At 29.4% G+C, this 15,124-nt stretch overlaps 4 protein-coding genes across 4 annotated transcripts; 1 reads left to right on the forward strand and 3 right to left on the reverse strand.

Moving 5' to 3' along the window:
- Positions 1-1,015: 1,015 nt before the first annotated feature.
- Positions 1,016-1,847, reverse strand: LOC125071186 (tRNA-specific adenosine deaminase 2). The gene has a single exon (XM_047681294.1). The coding sequence runs from the start codon at positions 1,745-1,747 to the stop codon at positions 1,244-1,246; it is 504 nt and encodes a 167-aa protein (XP_047537250.1). The 5' UTR covers positions 1,748-1,847; the 3' UTR covers positions 1,016-1,243.
- A 1,260-nt stretch (positions 1,848-3,107) lies between these two features.
- LOC125071192 (single-strand selective monofunctional uracil DNA glycosylase) lies at positions 3,108-4,871 on the reverse strand (the record flags this gene model as incomplete). The annotated part of the gene is made up of 6 exons (XM_047681301.1): positions 3,108-3,582; positions 3,678-3,833; positions 3,900-4,043; positions 4,115-4,234; positions 4,316-4,584; positions 4,853-4,871. Coding segments are annotated over 6 exons (819 nt in total), but the record flags the coding sequence as incomplete, so codon positions are not given.
- Positions 4,872-5,645: 774 nt separating this feature from the next.
- On the forward strand, positions 5,646-9,622 carry LOC125071167 (HSPB1-associated protein 1). Its single transcript, XM_047681271.1, has 6 exons — positions 5,646-6,367; positions 6,468-6,604; positions 6,729-6,853; positions 6,953-7,077; positions 7,218-7,328; positions 8,792-9,622. Exons 1-6 carry the CDS (start codon positions 6,044-6,046, stop codon positions 9,185-9,187), a joined length of 1,218 nt encoding a protein of 405 aa, XP_047537227.1. The 5' UTR covers positions 5,646-6,043; the 3' UTR covers positions 9,188-9,622.
- A 10-nt stretch (positions 9,623-9,632) lies between these two features.
- Positions 9,633-13,867, reverse strand: LOC125071182 (elongation of very long chain fatty acids protein-like). Its single transcript, XM_047681286.1, has 6 exons — positions 13,645-13,867; positions 13,065-13,255; positions 12,615-12,749; positions 11,373-11,478; positions 10,952-11,088; positions 9,633-9,958 (listed from the first exon to the last, which is right to left on the reverse strand). Exons 1-6 carry the CDS (start codon positions 13,703-13,705, stop codon positions 9,782-9,784), a joined length of 807 nt encoding a protein of 268 aa, XP_047537242.1. The 5' UTR covers positions 13,706-13,867; the 3' UTR covers positions 9,633-9,781.
- Between the last annotated feature and the right edge of the window lie 1,257 nt (positions 13,868-15,124).

Genomic DNA, 15,124 nt, shown 5'->3' on the forward strand with positions numbered 1-15,124 from the left:
ACTTGGTCTAAAAATTGTTATTGCGTTTAACAAGTGATAAGTTAATTGTGTCAAGTACCAGTTTAAGATAGCAAGTTAGTCTGACCGAGTAATTATTTTATGTTTAGGTGTTTAATGTTATTTTAAACGCAATTAATATTCTTACCCATAGTTGTTAATTATAAATTTTTAATGATAAATCATATTAAAAATATACCTAATATTTACTCTTTATATTCAAGCTCAAACTCTATTTAAAAGTTATTTTTATTTGGAAGGTGCTGTTCTCCTGTTAACGTTGGTACCTTGTATCTATTGATTCGCTGATACACAAACTAGAACAGTAATACAGAGTAATAATGTTCGGCATTGGTAGCATATGTGATGCATGGGTAGTCATCCAGATAAACTTGCACAAAGCCTTACCACCAGGTGCATATTAATTTTTTTTGTGTGATAAATGCATATATTAATTATTGCTTTTATATGTTACAAAAATATATTTAGTCTAGTTTACATCGAACATAATATATAGAAATAGTTAACCAATATTTTTAGTGTAGATAACAATAAATAGCAGTGAAAATGGTCATTTCTTGTGATTAGTGAAATATTATTTTAATACAATACTTACCATTTATTTATTTATATACTATGTTTTGGACAAATTGATTTATAGTCTATACGATTTGGTTAACTAATAAAGAGTATTCATGTTTTATTTAGGAAACACATTTGGATGAATAATATATTTATATCAAAGAAAAACAGTGTTACATCATTTGAATACATGCAATATTATAAATAAGATGCATTATTATTTAATAAAGTTATACAGTTTGTCTGATGTCAGTAAGATGACTTTAAACATTTAAAACTGTGTTAGAAAAAAGACACTATAAGTAAAATATAAAAAAATATGTATCATTGAGATGTAAATATTGAAACTGCGTGCTTTTATTAAGTTTAACTATTTGTAAATTTAAAATAAATACTTAAGTGATAACCTTATTTTCTTTTAATAAAATGTTTCATGTTTGCTTTAATAGCAAGGCCTATTTATAAATCCTAATTGCTTATATGTAATAATATTTTAACTTACTTTTATGATTAATTAGCACTTGACTAATTCTCTTTTAGTGAGAATATTTAAATAACAGCATACTACATGCACAACAATAAAAAAATTCTTACAAAATAATATATATTATCCTTATTTATAATATTATAATGATGTTATAAACAAATTGACAATTATAAGAAATTATTGTTTAGCTTTTTTTACTTTAGATTCTGGTGCATTTGGATTGGTACCCTTGTAAAATTGTTTCAATAATGCCATAGCTTCATCAGCCAATAGATGTCCCCTTAATATGTAATCATGTTTGTAAAAGTCACTTACATTCAATACTGTCTTACCACCAAATCTATCATTGGCACAGCCGTACACAACCTCCTTAACCTTCAAATTATTTAAAGCTGCAGCACACATGATACATGGTTCAACAGTAACAAAAACGACTATATCTTTGAAGTAATGCTCATAATTAATGTTATTATTTCTACAGTAATCTAACAGAAAATCTATACAATTGATTTCTGCGTGCCTTGTCGGATTGTGGGTTATATTTACACTATTTCTAGATTCAGCAACTATGGTTCCCTCATAAGTGAAAACACATCCTACAGGAACTTCCTGAGCAGCTAGTGCTTCTGAAGCTAATTCAAGAGCTCTTTTCATAAAGTTATTTATATCTGAATTACTCATTGTCACACTTGATATAACTAAATGAACTGTATTTATTTTCAAGGCATTAGCCTAAAATTTTAGGTATTTAAACTAACTTATAAAACATTGAATTTGAAATCACGCCATTGCTCTGTCAAATGACAATTGACACTTGAACACTTTTGGTCGTGATATCACATTATACAGAGTGTTGCCATCACAAAAATATCGAAATAATGTGTCTAGTTGCATAATAAAAAGGACATTTACAAAAAAATAAATCCTAAAATATAAATACATTTTACGTTTGGTCAAAATTTGAGTTTATCTTAGAAATTATCAAATTACCTAATTAATTAATAGTAAATTATAATATTGTTAAAAAAATATACGATAAATTAATAATATTTGGACATAACTCAATATATTAGGTCATATAGGTAAATATATTGTTAATTTATTTATTTATTTATGCTTTATTGCACCAACACTTAATACACATACCTAAGGTTTAACATTAAAAGTTGCATGAGTGCAACAGGTGGTCTTATCGCTAAAACAGCGATCGCTTCCAGGCTTCGCTCTAAGGAGTGAACCAAAAAATAGGTAGGTCCCTGCTTACCTAAGGGTAAGCCCTGACAAGCCGAGTGTGCGGGCGTTATGAGTGCCCTTCGTGTCAGCTAGGAACGGTACCAGGTCTCCTGGTACAATACCATTACCATACAAACAGACTGGATTTTTCCTGGATGAATACACTACAAGTTTCTTCACTATGGATAAATGCAGAGAAACATTTAAAACCATAGAAATGAACTCAGTACTATACCCTGTTCAAGTTTGATTGATCTTTTTGACAGACGGGCTAGTGATGAGAAACAGAAAATATAACATATATAAAAGTCGATGGAACGATGGAATGCGTAATTCAAATTAGAATTCAATTTTTTTTTAACTTATTTTTCTTAAAAGTATTATACCAGCTAAAGAGACCCCAATCAAAAGTTCGTAACCGTTCGTAACATTAACTTAACTATGATCTTTAATAAGGATTTTTGTAATCGATATTTGCAGTTACTGCCTGTTATTCACGTCCCTACCGTCTCACCGATATAACATTGTACAAGCGTCTATTATTTTCAGTGTTTCTATTTAAATTTTGCTTTGAAGCAATAATATATAATAGAAAAAGTCTTAAAATTTTCTGATAACTCTTGAATCTTTAGGAACTTTTATATAATATGTATTTTTTAAAATATTTTTAATATTTTTAAAATCATTAAATTAAGAAAATAATATGTTATCATTGCAAAGTTATGTCGATTAGAAAATTTTTACATCTGTCAAAAGATCAAGCTATCTTGTACAGGGTATTACACAGATTTAAAACAACTGAATACTGTCATAAAAAAAATATGTCATGATCAATAAAATATGTAGGTATATCTAATTATTATTTAGTTTAAAAAGTCAAGACCACTTTCAGAAATCAAGACAACTTAAACAAAAAAATGTTCTAATCTAAACAGTTCAGACTGGGAAAATGTTCAGTATACTCTAAACTATGAATAACAGTTTTAAAAAAATTTGGCATCCTTATCATGCTCTGTATAAACCAAAGGGTAATTAACAATGTAGAATAACACAAATTTTTACCATTAACATTTTAATTAAAAAAATATAATATAAAACTTACAATTATTTGTATTGTGCTTACATAAGAGATCAATGAAATGTTATATTTTAGTTTTTTTTTGTTGATTAATCTACTTTTTATAATATTTTAAAAGATCATGAGCTTTTAGTTGCTCCAGCGCTTTTTGATCCCAATTATTATTGTTCACAGTTCTAGGACTTGGATGTGATAAATAAAGTATCTGAAAAAAAATATATAGACATGAATTTTTTTTTTATATGATAAAAAACATAACAAAATTTACACCTTAAGTCACCATACAAAATTTAAATTTACCTTGATATTATTACATGGCATATATTTTTTTAAAGCTTTTTGTGCTCTGGTTTCACAGAATTTTCCTATTGCTACAATAATTTCCACTTCATACAGTTTCAAAACTTTGACTAAAATAGGATCACAAATATTATAGAGACCTTCCATTTCTGAAACCTAAAATATTAATAAAATTGACTAAAGATTCAAAATATTTTCATAATATTGCAAAATAGCTGATACCTTAAAATCTCCTGGAGTAAGGTTGCACCCGTTGCTTTTCATCCATTGTTGATTAATATAGTTATAGACAAAACTTGTTTCAAAAAAAGTATCTGGTGTTCCACAAATATTTTTAAGCAGTCCCCAAAACCTTTTTCCACTTACCTGTAAGTTATAAAATAATTAAAAGGTGATAGGAATTAAAACTTGATAATATAATACTTATAACAGCTTACTTCAGTCCGAGTACATGCAAAGCCATTGACAGGACGTTCTCTAATTTCATTACATGGCTTACTCACAGGACCCTCTATTCCTAACCAATCTCGTACTGATGAAATTTCACCGAAAGGCACCTATATAAGTATTTCACTTAATAAATAATTAGGTAACATAATACAACTGAAAATAGCAACTATATAAAAAAAAGTACCAACACCAGTTTGGGACATTCCCCAAGGACCAGGATTCATGCCAAAAAACATAATTCTTTTTTTTGTGTTACAATATTTTCGAACATACATTTCAAAAGTTTGTCTGGCGTATATTGTGGGATTGTAAACGCATTTAACAGCAGCTGGTAAAGTAAATTCACGAAGTGAGTCATTGAGTTCCTGTACGATTTCAAGATATTCTTCGGAGATACTGTTTGGTTTTCCAGATCCAAGTTCTTCCGTTTCAGTAGTAAAAAATGACGATTTCACATCTAAAGCCATTATTTAAAATTAATCGACTATTGTTTACATTCTCTTTGAGCTGTCGTTCATGGTTAAAAGGTCAAAACTGCAAATCTTAATTAATGTTAAAAATATTTATTTAATGAAATATAATGTTGAAAGTACAAAATGTTGAAGAATATATAATTTTTTTAGATTTGCATACATTAATTTTTTTTTAAATTATTTTTAAAATTGTATGCTTAAATTGAAGCCAATCACTAAAGAGTATTCATTATTCACTACGACTTGTCGTACCAATCACCAGTAAGTCCAATCACCTATGACGCTATTTCTTCTATAGGGATGTTATTTGCGATAAGGAATTGGAATAAAGGTGATTACTAAAATCGATTTTCAAAACGGTGGTGCAGTCGAAATATTGTCGATTCAAAAATGATTTATTGTTAAATTACTTGAATATATTTGATTTCATTTAATTTTTTTTTTAAGTTATTCTTATGTTAGATGAAAAGATGTAGCTCTTCAATTTTCCAGTCTATTATTTAAGATTTTTTTTGTATAAAACAGGTAGCTGGAGTTACCAGTGCTACCACTTCCACCTACCAGGTATCACTGGTTACAACACTGGATAAAGACATTGTATCCAAACTCGGATACTGTTTAATGTTAATAATAATAGTATTTATATATTATTCATTATATAGTCATTATCGAATGAATCGAATGAATATGTAATATATATTCCATCTATAATTATCTATAATTATCATATAAATATATTTATACTTTATATTAAATTTTAATTGACATTATATTTTCGTTATACGTGCAGATAACCTTACAGTACGTTTCGACGATTTTACAAATTCAATAGTTACAAATATTAAAAATATAAAATCGTTAAAAAAGGAGATTTTTTTATCACTATACAGGTTAGTTGTTACCTTTTTTCTGTTTTTCTGTAATATACATATTTTCAAATAACTGTGAACGGACTATAGTAACTTTGATTTTATTTTTAACTGTCAGTGTCAAGTTGTCAACAATTGATATACCGTATGACACGAGTTGTCACTTGTCACAGATTGAAAGATAATAACATTGGGTACATATGAGAAAGTAAATTAGTATTTTTCAAATAATACTTTTATTTTAAGTATGATCGACAATATTGTATTGCAAAATATTGACCATATCGTTATCTTATAATGACTAAAAATTTGTTAAACTTAATATAGCACTTATGTATTTGAACCTATTACAAGTATTTTAAACGCAACCAACAATATTCTTAGTATGTACATTATGTACCTACAGTTTGGATGAGCGAAACTAATGCAGTAAATATTTTATTGCATATGCGGTTTGGAATGTCGTCCGGGATGCGACTCTTGTATCTTTGTAAGTGTTGATGTAGGTTTATTTATTTTTATTGTCTTTAAATGATTATATATTAAAATAGGAAAAAAAAAATTGAATACAAATATGGTTTCTCTGGACGAAGATTTAATCCGCAATTTGATTGTAAAAAGTTGCACGCCTATTGTATTTCGGAAATTTGTTAATGATTGGCCAATGTGTGGATGGCGTCAGGAGAAATGGGATTCAATATTTGGCAATAAGGAAATACCATTTCGTTGCTTGAGAAAAAATGTCATCAGTGACGAACCATGTTGGGAGAGATGCTGTAAGATAAGAAATATGACATTTAAGAACTTTGTTGAAAATTCTATTACCAGCAATGAGTGGATGTACTTTGACTACAAACACCTTCACCAGTGGTTTAGTGGAGAAAGTGAACTATGTAAGGTAAAATTAAAACAATTTTAACATAATTATCATTTAACAAAAAGGAATACAAGTAGTAATTGTACTACATAACATAGTTTATTTTTATTTGTATTTTTAGGAAATATCATGGAAACAGTTTGGGTATCCTGATAAAGGAGCTTCTGAGACAACCCTCTGGGTTGGGAGCAAGGGAGCTCACACTCCAGCCCACCAAGACACCTATGGCTATAACATTGTTGCACAAGTACATGGAAAGTAAGTGTTTTTTTTTTAAAAACACAATCTTACTTTTGTAACTGTTCTAGTATTATGTTATTTATTAAGGCATTCTCAAGAGCATAGAGGTTTTTTAGGCACTCAGGTTCATTTCATGTTTCAGGAAGAGGTGGATCTTATTTCCTCCCGAAACAGGTGGTCTTAAACCTACAAGGGTACCATATGAAGAATCTAGTGTTTACAGTGAATTAAATTTCTACTGCCCCAGTAATTTGGATGTTTTTAATGGTAATTTTTGTTTTTAATGTAATTTGTTTATTTTTACATTTTTTTTTATGAAAATATTGAATGAATACACAATTATAAAACTCAATAATAATATTTCAGGTTTAACGGGGGGACGAATGGTTGAACTGTCAGCAGGGGATGCCCTTTTTGTGCCCAGAGGCTGGTGGCACTATGTGCAAAACATTGATCCTTTAAATATTACCTTCAATATTTGGTTGCCACATGTAAATATATTTTAAATAATTACAATTACATAAACCAATAAGAATTATATTTCCTTGTTTGAAAATAATTGTATTATGTACAGATTAAAAATATTATAAAATAATTAAAGTTCTTATTAGATTTCATTTATTTTTTATAGGAAAAAGACAGCTCAACACATGTATCAGAAGCTCTAATTAAAATATTTGTAGCTCAAATATGTAAGGATCTTCCTCAAGATACAGCCAAACTATTGGTCAATCCTAATGAGGTAATTTGAACTTATTATTATTTGTATAACTCATAACTATATATCTAACTAGAGAGACAAAGAATCAATAACAAAAATAAACCTAAAAGTACAATCGTTTTTGTAAACTTAAAAATGGCTCTCATATCTTTAGAGCATCAATCACATAATTTAAAATCATGTAATTACTAACTTGCTGCTTGCATCTTCATGTTACATGTTTAACAATAAATTAACATCTAAACATCTAAAATGTTACTCCTTCAGGAAATATATTTCATTCAACTTTAAAGATTACACATTTAGTTTCGTGATTACAAGTAGAAATGTAATAAATTTCAGATTCCAATTTAATGCATTTGACACATTGTTTTTGCTTTTAGGTAAAATTTTAATATTCATTTTTGTTTTTTTTTTTTTTAATTTTCAACATTTATCAGACAATCCCGTTTATCCTGTCTACTACTTTTTTAAAATTAACTTCAATAAAATTAGTTTAAAGCCTTGGATAAAGACACAGACAACACATAGTCGATTTGAAATATAATCAATCTGTATATGTATTATTACCCTTTATATTGCTCATTGCTTTAAAAATTAATTATCTTTTACTGATCATAACATATGTTTTAATGAAGTGTCTTGAACAATTTCCTCAATAAAACAGGACATGCAGCCGTGCACGTCGTAAACTTGTCATGTTCTATTATTCATATTAATTATACATTGAGTCATGCACATCTTGAGTCAGGGCTGTGCTAATAATACTTATACTGCTCTCATACCTGGGGATTATAATGATCTATTAACATTGCCAAAATTACTATCGAATTGGCAGACACTACACAAATAACGTTCGTTTTATTTGCCCATATTGTATATACATTTGTATTATGGTTTGAAGACTGATTACAATTGCTCTTCGAACAAATTGACTTTCAAAAATTTCGTGTCATACCACGAAAGAAAACGCCGCGAGAGAGAAACTATATAATAAGTGCAAAATATCACGTAAGCATCCTGTCAGCATTGAGCCCTAGCATCATCATATTAGAAGTAGCTAGTTCATAGCAGATGTAATTATTTGAGCCTTGACCCCTAAAACCATGCACGTCTAAATTATGCCTCTTTATCACTATCACTTTACTTACAAACCTATTACTAAGGTTCTGACCACTGCGGTCCCAGCGGGCGTGCTCTATTATTGTCATTGGCATTTTGGCGATCTTAGCTTACTGGTGCATCAACTACTAGTAAACCTACCGGAAAAATTCAGTGCTTTGTATTGCCATATTTGTGCAATAAGTTAAACAGTCAGTTATACAATATACAAGCATTACCATACCATTATGCTCATAAAATATTAGGTCCCATATAAGAAAAGAGGTGACGATTTAACATCACGTGCTCATTTTCAATTCCAAATGAGCACGGATGTTAAATTAATGGACCGATTATATTAATAATAATACCTGTTTTATCAGGATGATATAGCAGATACACCATTAGCAGTATTATTTTTGCAATTGGAATCTGTCGTAAATACATATTTGGATAAGAAGCGTAAAGCGCGTCGAGTGAAACGACAGCGAACGCGAGACGACCCTCAAAGTTCCGACGTAGAAGAAGCTGATCTCAAACTTTTATTAGAAAATCACACTAACAACATTCAAATTGTTCCTACTATAACAAATAGTGATATCATCGAAATAATAAAAGGCAATTTAAAAGAATACATAGCTGAAGATAAAGCGCACGACGAGGACGAAGTAGAGGGCGCCACGAGCAGTCTGTGTTTAACAAAGGCTGTGATTGATGCGTTCAGTCAAAGCAACGTCATTGATCTCGTTAAGCAGAATCTCTTTGTTAAGTTAGGCTAGTGTTTGCAATAAGAGCGCAATATGTTTGTTCTATGTCATCTACGTGACGCATTGAACATTGATTAAATTATATTTCTAAGAATATATTATAAGGTATAACCTTATAATTTTCTTGTATATTTGCTTACTACATATTTAATTTGTTACTCTGTTTGTTTTTATTTATATTTTATTTATATTTCAAAGTTTATATTTTTCTTGTCTTCGAATTTTATTTATAAGACTTTGTCGGTGATATAATATTGTGCCTTAATAATTAGGTACTTATATACTTAATCTTAAATCTTCTTAGTGCTGGTTTCTATAAAGTTTATGTATATATTAACAACTTCATCATACTAATAAGTGTTCGTCATTAGGTACTACTTTATACTTATGTAAAAGATTTATACTGAAAATGTCAAAGATAAATAAAGTAATCAAACTTTAAACACTGCAACATTCTGTTTTTATTTTATTATTTTTTCAATTAGATTATTTACGAGCATTTCCTGATTATAACATAACACAAGTAATTAACAAATGTATTTAATCTAAACGAATTATATAACAATTTATTACAAACTAGTGTTTATTATAAATTTCTGTTACAGTTTACTCCTTTTTGGTAGATTTGTTTGTTTTGATATATGATCTGTAGTAGAAATCACTGAACAAAATCACCATAAATAGGTTCTGTGGAATGAGGATGTATGCCGGTACCCGTGGAAAATCACAATCTGCAGCAAACACTATTGCTATGAAGTGCAAAAGTATAAGTGTGAACTGCAACTGAAATTTTTAAAAATATTTTATATTAAATTTGTGTTTAAACAAGCAGTAGGTTACTTTTTATGTTTATTCTAAACAAATTTATTTAGGAAACTGGTTATTACATCTTTCTGTAACATTTAATTTTATAAAAAAATATAAAATTAAATAACTAGTAACTATATTTTGTACTGTTTTTATGGTGCCATTTTTGCACAGCGTTTTCGCTTATATCTTTGTCACCAAATATTTGGCGTATTCGCAATTATTACAAACGATTATTCTACCCTAGGTCTGTCTTCATTATTTTTAATTTTTGTTCATTTGAAGAAAACATTTATGCATACGTCCTTTACATATTGCCCGTTTCGGGCAGCTAATTCGCATCTTACATTAAAAGAAGTGCCGTCATTACAACCACATTACAGCGACTTGAGTTTTATTTTTATTTTGAAGAGACACTGGCGCCGTTTTATAAAGTCGAACTACTAACTTTCAAGATAAAAAAAATAATATAAAGTTTGTTCTAGTTCTTTAAATTCAAAAAAAATAAATAGACATTGAATGTTCGTAATTCCTTGGGTGTACTGAAAGAAATCTTATTAAAGGATAAACATTCTTTTATAATAAGTTCTCTATAGATTTTCTTTGCATATCATATTTGTGTATGCATAATAGTGTTAGAAACAATAAATAAAATATCGTATGTAATCTGTCGACTATACCGAGATCAGTATAATGTTATAAATCTCTTCTAGGAATATATCAAATTATTAAAAAGTAGTAAAATTAATTGTCTATGTTTAAATCTCATTGTTGTTGATTAGGGTTTCCGCTGAATAACTTTATCATAAAAATTACGTGAGTGAGTGCAAAATAGTTATGTAGGACTTACAAACTTAATAGATATAATAATACATTTCTTACTAAATATAAGTCAATAAAATATTATTATAAAATAATTAGTGAGTTTTTTTTTTTAGATTAAAAATAGATAATCTGAACTTGACTTACGATTTGAATTTGCGTTACATGCTTTTTCCACCATAGAGACTTCTTGTACGACTCGTCCCATGTCGTCAGTAAATAGTAACTGTACATAATTATGTGTACAAATGAGTTGAGCGGTAACAGAAATGTGTAGTGGCCACCTACGAATAATAATTACCAATAATTATAAATTAGTTAGTGCATGGAAATTATGTAAAACAAATCTTTGTAAACTTTGAGGTTACATCGGTCATGTTATAGCGTAAACAGAAAAAAGCAAAAATTATTGTCTTTGATTAGTTCTATAGTATAAGTAGTTAAACAAGACGATAAGTAAATACTATTTCTACATGCAAACGAGATATTAACCGTTTGCAGATTTCTCAGAATAATAAACATACTAGTAACTATTATTACCACATAAACAAATAGTAATAACACAAACCTGGTAACCATTTTACCATTCCCCACGCTACAGCTACCATTCCGAAATGATGGTACACGTGCAAAAATGTCACTTGGTTTTGTTTTTTCCTCAGGACAAAGAATACCTTAAACAATATATCATTAAATTTATGGGTGGTTTTATTTAACCAATTCTTTTATTAAATTAAACCATAAATACAATTAGTATTCTAAATTCAATATATGGCTGAAGTTTTGTTTCTAAAAGCGATATCGTTTTCCCATGTAAACATAGTAGGCTATGTTTACATGTTTTGATATTTTTTCAATATTGTGGATATAATAAAAAAACTAGGTCCATATCGTTTATAAATAAATATTGCGTCCGATATAAGTTATTAGCATATAAAAATCTATATTTTTGACTTAAAAAAATCTTCTTATTTTTTTAAATTAAACTAAACTGAATTACTTAAAAAGAAAACCGTACAAAACTAGATAAAGATGTACTGAATATATTGAGACCAAAATTGTCTCATTTCGTAAAGGTTTAGAGGGATTAAAACGTTATTTTTAAGTGTAGGCATGCCCCCATCACTTGCAACTCAACGCAATCGCATGCTACGGGTTTGGACAAACTATATGAAACGGATAGCATTTTGGAAAATACCTATTCGAACAACAGCGGCACTTCACAAACCTCTTATAAAAATCGATGGGTATCTGTATAATTTTTCCAATGAGGTATTTCCATCGTATATCCATAGGGTATTTTATTTTATATATAAAATATGGTTGTGAAATGGACTTAAATTGTTTTTATATTCAAATGCTTTATAACGAGGACTTAAATGTTTATATTGGTCTGGTGCTAAAAGGGACGAAGTACATTTTGACTAAAATCTAAATCACATTTTGCCTTTAACGAAAATAATAATAATGGTAAAAATGGCATAAGTTTATCATTATCAAAACTAATAAAAACGTAATATTAAATAAAAGGCACATGTTATACAAAAAACCAACATCTGTTAATTTATATGCTGATTATCAAAAATAAGGATTATCGATATTGGCCGCTTTAGCACCGGGCCTCAGAATCAATAATTAAAAGTGCAGAACTTGCAAGTTCGGCTGCACACTATCGCAGTATTTAAATCAACGCGGTTTCCAAGACTCAAGTTAAATGGTCTATCAATTGGGCGATTATACATAACATACAATGTTATGACTTTGAATAACTTGGCAATTTTACAACGAAAACATAGCTACCGTAACATACCGTATCGAAAAGATCCACCAGTTTGATAACAAAGTAGGCGTAGCAGACTTTCCACGCGTATTCCATAACTAGCGGACCGTCATCCACTCGTTGACATATTAATTTATAGTGATTAAGCCACCCCAACTTTAGACTCTGGAAATTTAGATATATTTATATTAAGTATTTAAAAAAAAACAACTTTATATCGAGGCTAATAAAGCGCGACACATGACGACTCTTGTTTGGGATTATTGCTTTATTTTATTTATTTAGGTTCTTGTCTTGGCTTTATTTTTATTATTTTGAAATATAATTTCAAAGTTTTCCATATAAGTATTGAATTCCGTGTGAGTTCATTTCATTGAATTAAAAATAATCGTCTGTATCTTCTATATAATTCATTGATAAAAATGTCAAAAAATAAAATCAATTTAGATTCTTTTTTATTTGAATACAGCTAAAGCTCACCTGGTACACGACGTACCCACAACAGAATACTTGAACGGCATTGTAGTAGGCTATTAATTTACGAAGATCATAAGCAGGTCTTTTCTCCATAAACTGAGGGAGCCACTTTAATACCGTCAGTAAGTAAATAGCAAGTAGTAATAGACCGGGAAAAGGAGAGCCTATTAAAGGCCAATCTTTAGTTCTTGGATCTGAAAATTTGACGTAACCTGTAACTTTTCTTACCATCAAATATATATATATATATTTGATGGTAATAATTTAAATTATACATATTTATAATCTTAAATATGTATAATTAATATATATAAGATTATAAATGAACGGAATGCGCTTTTTTTTAATTCACAAACTATTTATATATAATATACTATAGGACTGGCCATGATGTTTTTACTTCATTTTGTGTTTTTTTATTAATTACAAATATATTTAAATAATCATTAAGGTGTCTCAAATATACATGTTTTAAATTTGGTTTTGCTAATTTTTAATCCCGCTACCCTAATTTAAATATTAAATATTATACTATATATTGGCGGTAAGCACTTGGGTTCACTTGTTCGTATACACAACATACCAGTAATTTCATCATTTAGATAAAAAAAAAGTTTCACTGTTTGCCTCAATACAAGCGCCATTATTTAAAAAAATGTAATTATATATATGATAGGTTATAAATTATTGAAATATATTATATACGTCACACTATGTTTTTATTTTAGATAAGAAAACGCCTAGGGTGCTTTATAAGAGGAATTTATTGCACGTGCGACGTTACTACAAACCCGAACGATACTGAATAAAACTTCAGTAGGAACGTAACCCTAAAAGAGTGCGTTTAACATACTTAATTTAAATTTAACGTAAAAGTAATTGTTTAAGATTTTCCTATTTTTCAACTATGGGAAAGTAAAGGTGTTATGCTTATTTTGAGTCTAATTTTATAGAGGATAAAATATGTAAATAAAATTATTTGATATTTGAAAGTCAGTCAGTTACAGTTAATCAAATGCAAAGAAAATGTGAAAAATCAACTTAATTTTTGGCTAAAATCTATGCACGAGCAATTTTCTCGACTTATGCATTCATGTCCTTTGCAAGTTTCGTCACATCTTTCTAAAATAAATAAGTTTTCTGTACGAACGTCACACCTAAAAGGATAAAAAATTATTTATTACTCATTTTGACTATATGCTAAATTGGACATGGAATCTTTTTATGAAGATTTTAAATGTAAGAAAAAAAGAATACAATTTTAAATGCCCTAATTTACTGAGCTGTATAAATAAAATAGTAATAGTATAATAGTGTAATAGTGCCAAGAGGCACAAGTAAATAAGGGATTAGTAAGAGAAATAAGCATGGATGAGATAATGACAACAGTCAAAATCATGAAAAATGGGAAGGCTTTGGGTCCAGATAACATACCAGTTGAAGTATGGAAGGTGTTAAAGACTGACGGATAATAAGTTGTTGCATGAAGAAACCATCCCTCAAGAATGGTGCAGTAGTTCGCTAGTGCCCATCTTCAAAAATAAAGGGGATGTACAGGATTGCAACAACTATAGAGGGATAAAGCTCATGTCACATACTATGAAAATATGGGAGAAGATAATAGATAGAAGATTGCGAGAAATTACCCAAAATCAGTTTGGGTTTATGTCAGGTCGAGGGACAATGGACGCTATTTTTGCACTCCGCCAATTGTGCGAGAAGTACAGACGTGCTCACAAGAATCTGCACATGGTATTCATTGATCTCGGGAAAGCTCGGATGATAGGGTGCCTCGTGAAGTGTTATGGTGGGCATTGAAAGAGAAAGGTTTGCCTGGGAAGTATGTGGAGTTAGTCCGTGCTATGTACAGGAGATCCTGTACCTACGTCCGATCGTCTGCCGGCAACACCGACCATTTCAGTGTGGCTGTAGGGTTGCACCAAGGGTCGGCTCTAAGTCCTTTTCCTGCTGATTATGGACGCTCTAACGGCGGACATACAGGAGGAGGCACCCTGGTGCATGCTTTTTGCCGAAGACATTGTACTGGTTGGTGAAGATGGACC

Source organism: Vanessa atalanta, chromosome 18, assembly GCF_905147765.1.
Source record: "Vanessa atalanta chromosome 18, ilVanAtal1.2, whole genome shotgun sequence".
Lineage (NCBI taxonomy): Eukaryota > Metazoa > Arthropoda > Insecta > Lepidoptera > Nymphalidae > Vanessa > Vanessa atalanta.

Coding starts and splice junctions, on each gene's coding strand:
- LOC125071182 (XM_047681286.1), bottom strand. CDS start 13,705: ATGGCGCTTGTATTGAGGCAAACAGTGAAACTTTTTTTTTATCTAAAT. Junction 13,256..13,644: donor TCTAAATGATGAAATTACTG/GTATGTTGTGTA, acceptor TCAAATTTTCAG/ATCCAAGAACTAAAGATTGG. Junction 9,959..10,951: donor ATGTAACGCAAATTCAAATC/GTAAGTCAAGTT, acceptor TAAAAATTTCAG/TTGCAGTTCACACTTATACT.
- LOC125071167 (XM_047681271.1), top strand. CDS start 6,044: ATGGTTTCTCTGGACGAAGATTTAATCCGCAATTTGATTGTAAAAAGT. Junction 6,854..6,952: donor TAATTTGGATGTTTTTAATG/GTAATTTTTGTT, acceptor ATAATATTTCAG/GTTTAACGGGGGGACGAATG. Junction 7,078..7,217: donor TCAATATTTGGTTGCCACAT/GTAAATATATTT, acceptor TATTTTTTATAG/GAAAAAGACAGCTCAACACA.
- LOC125071186 (XM_047681294.1), bottom strand. CDS start 1,747: ATGAGTAATTCAGATATAAATAACTTTATGAAAAGAGCTCTTGAATTA.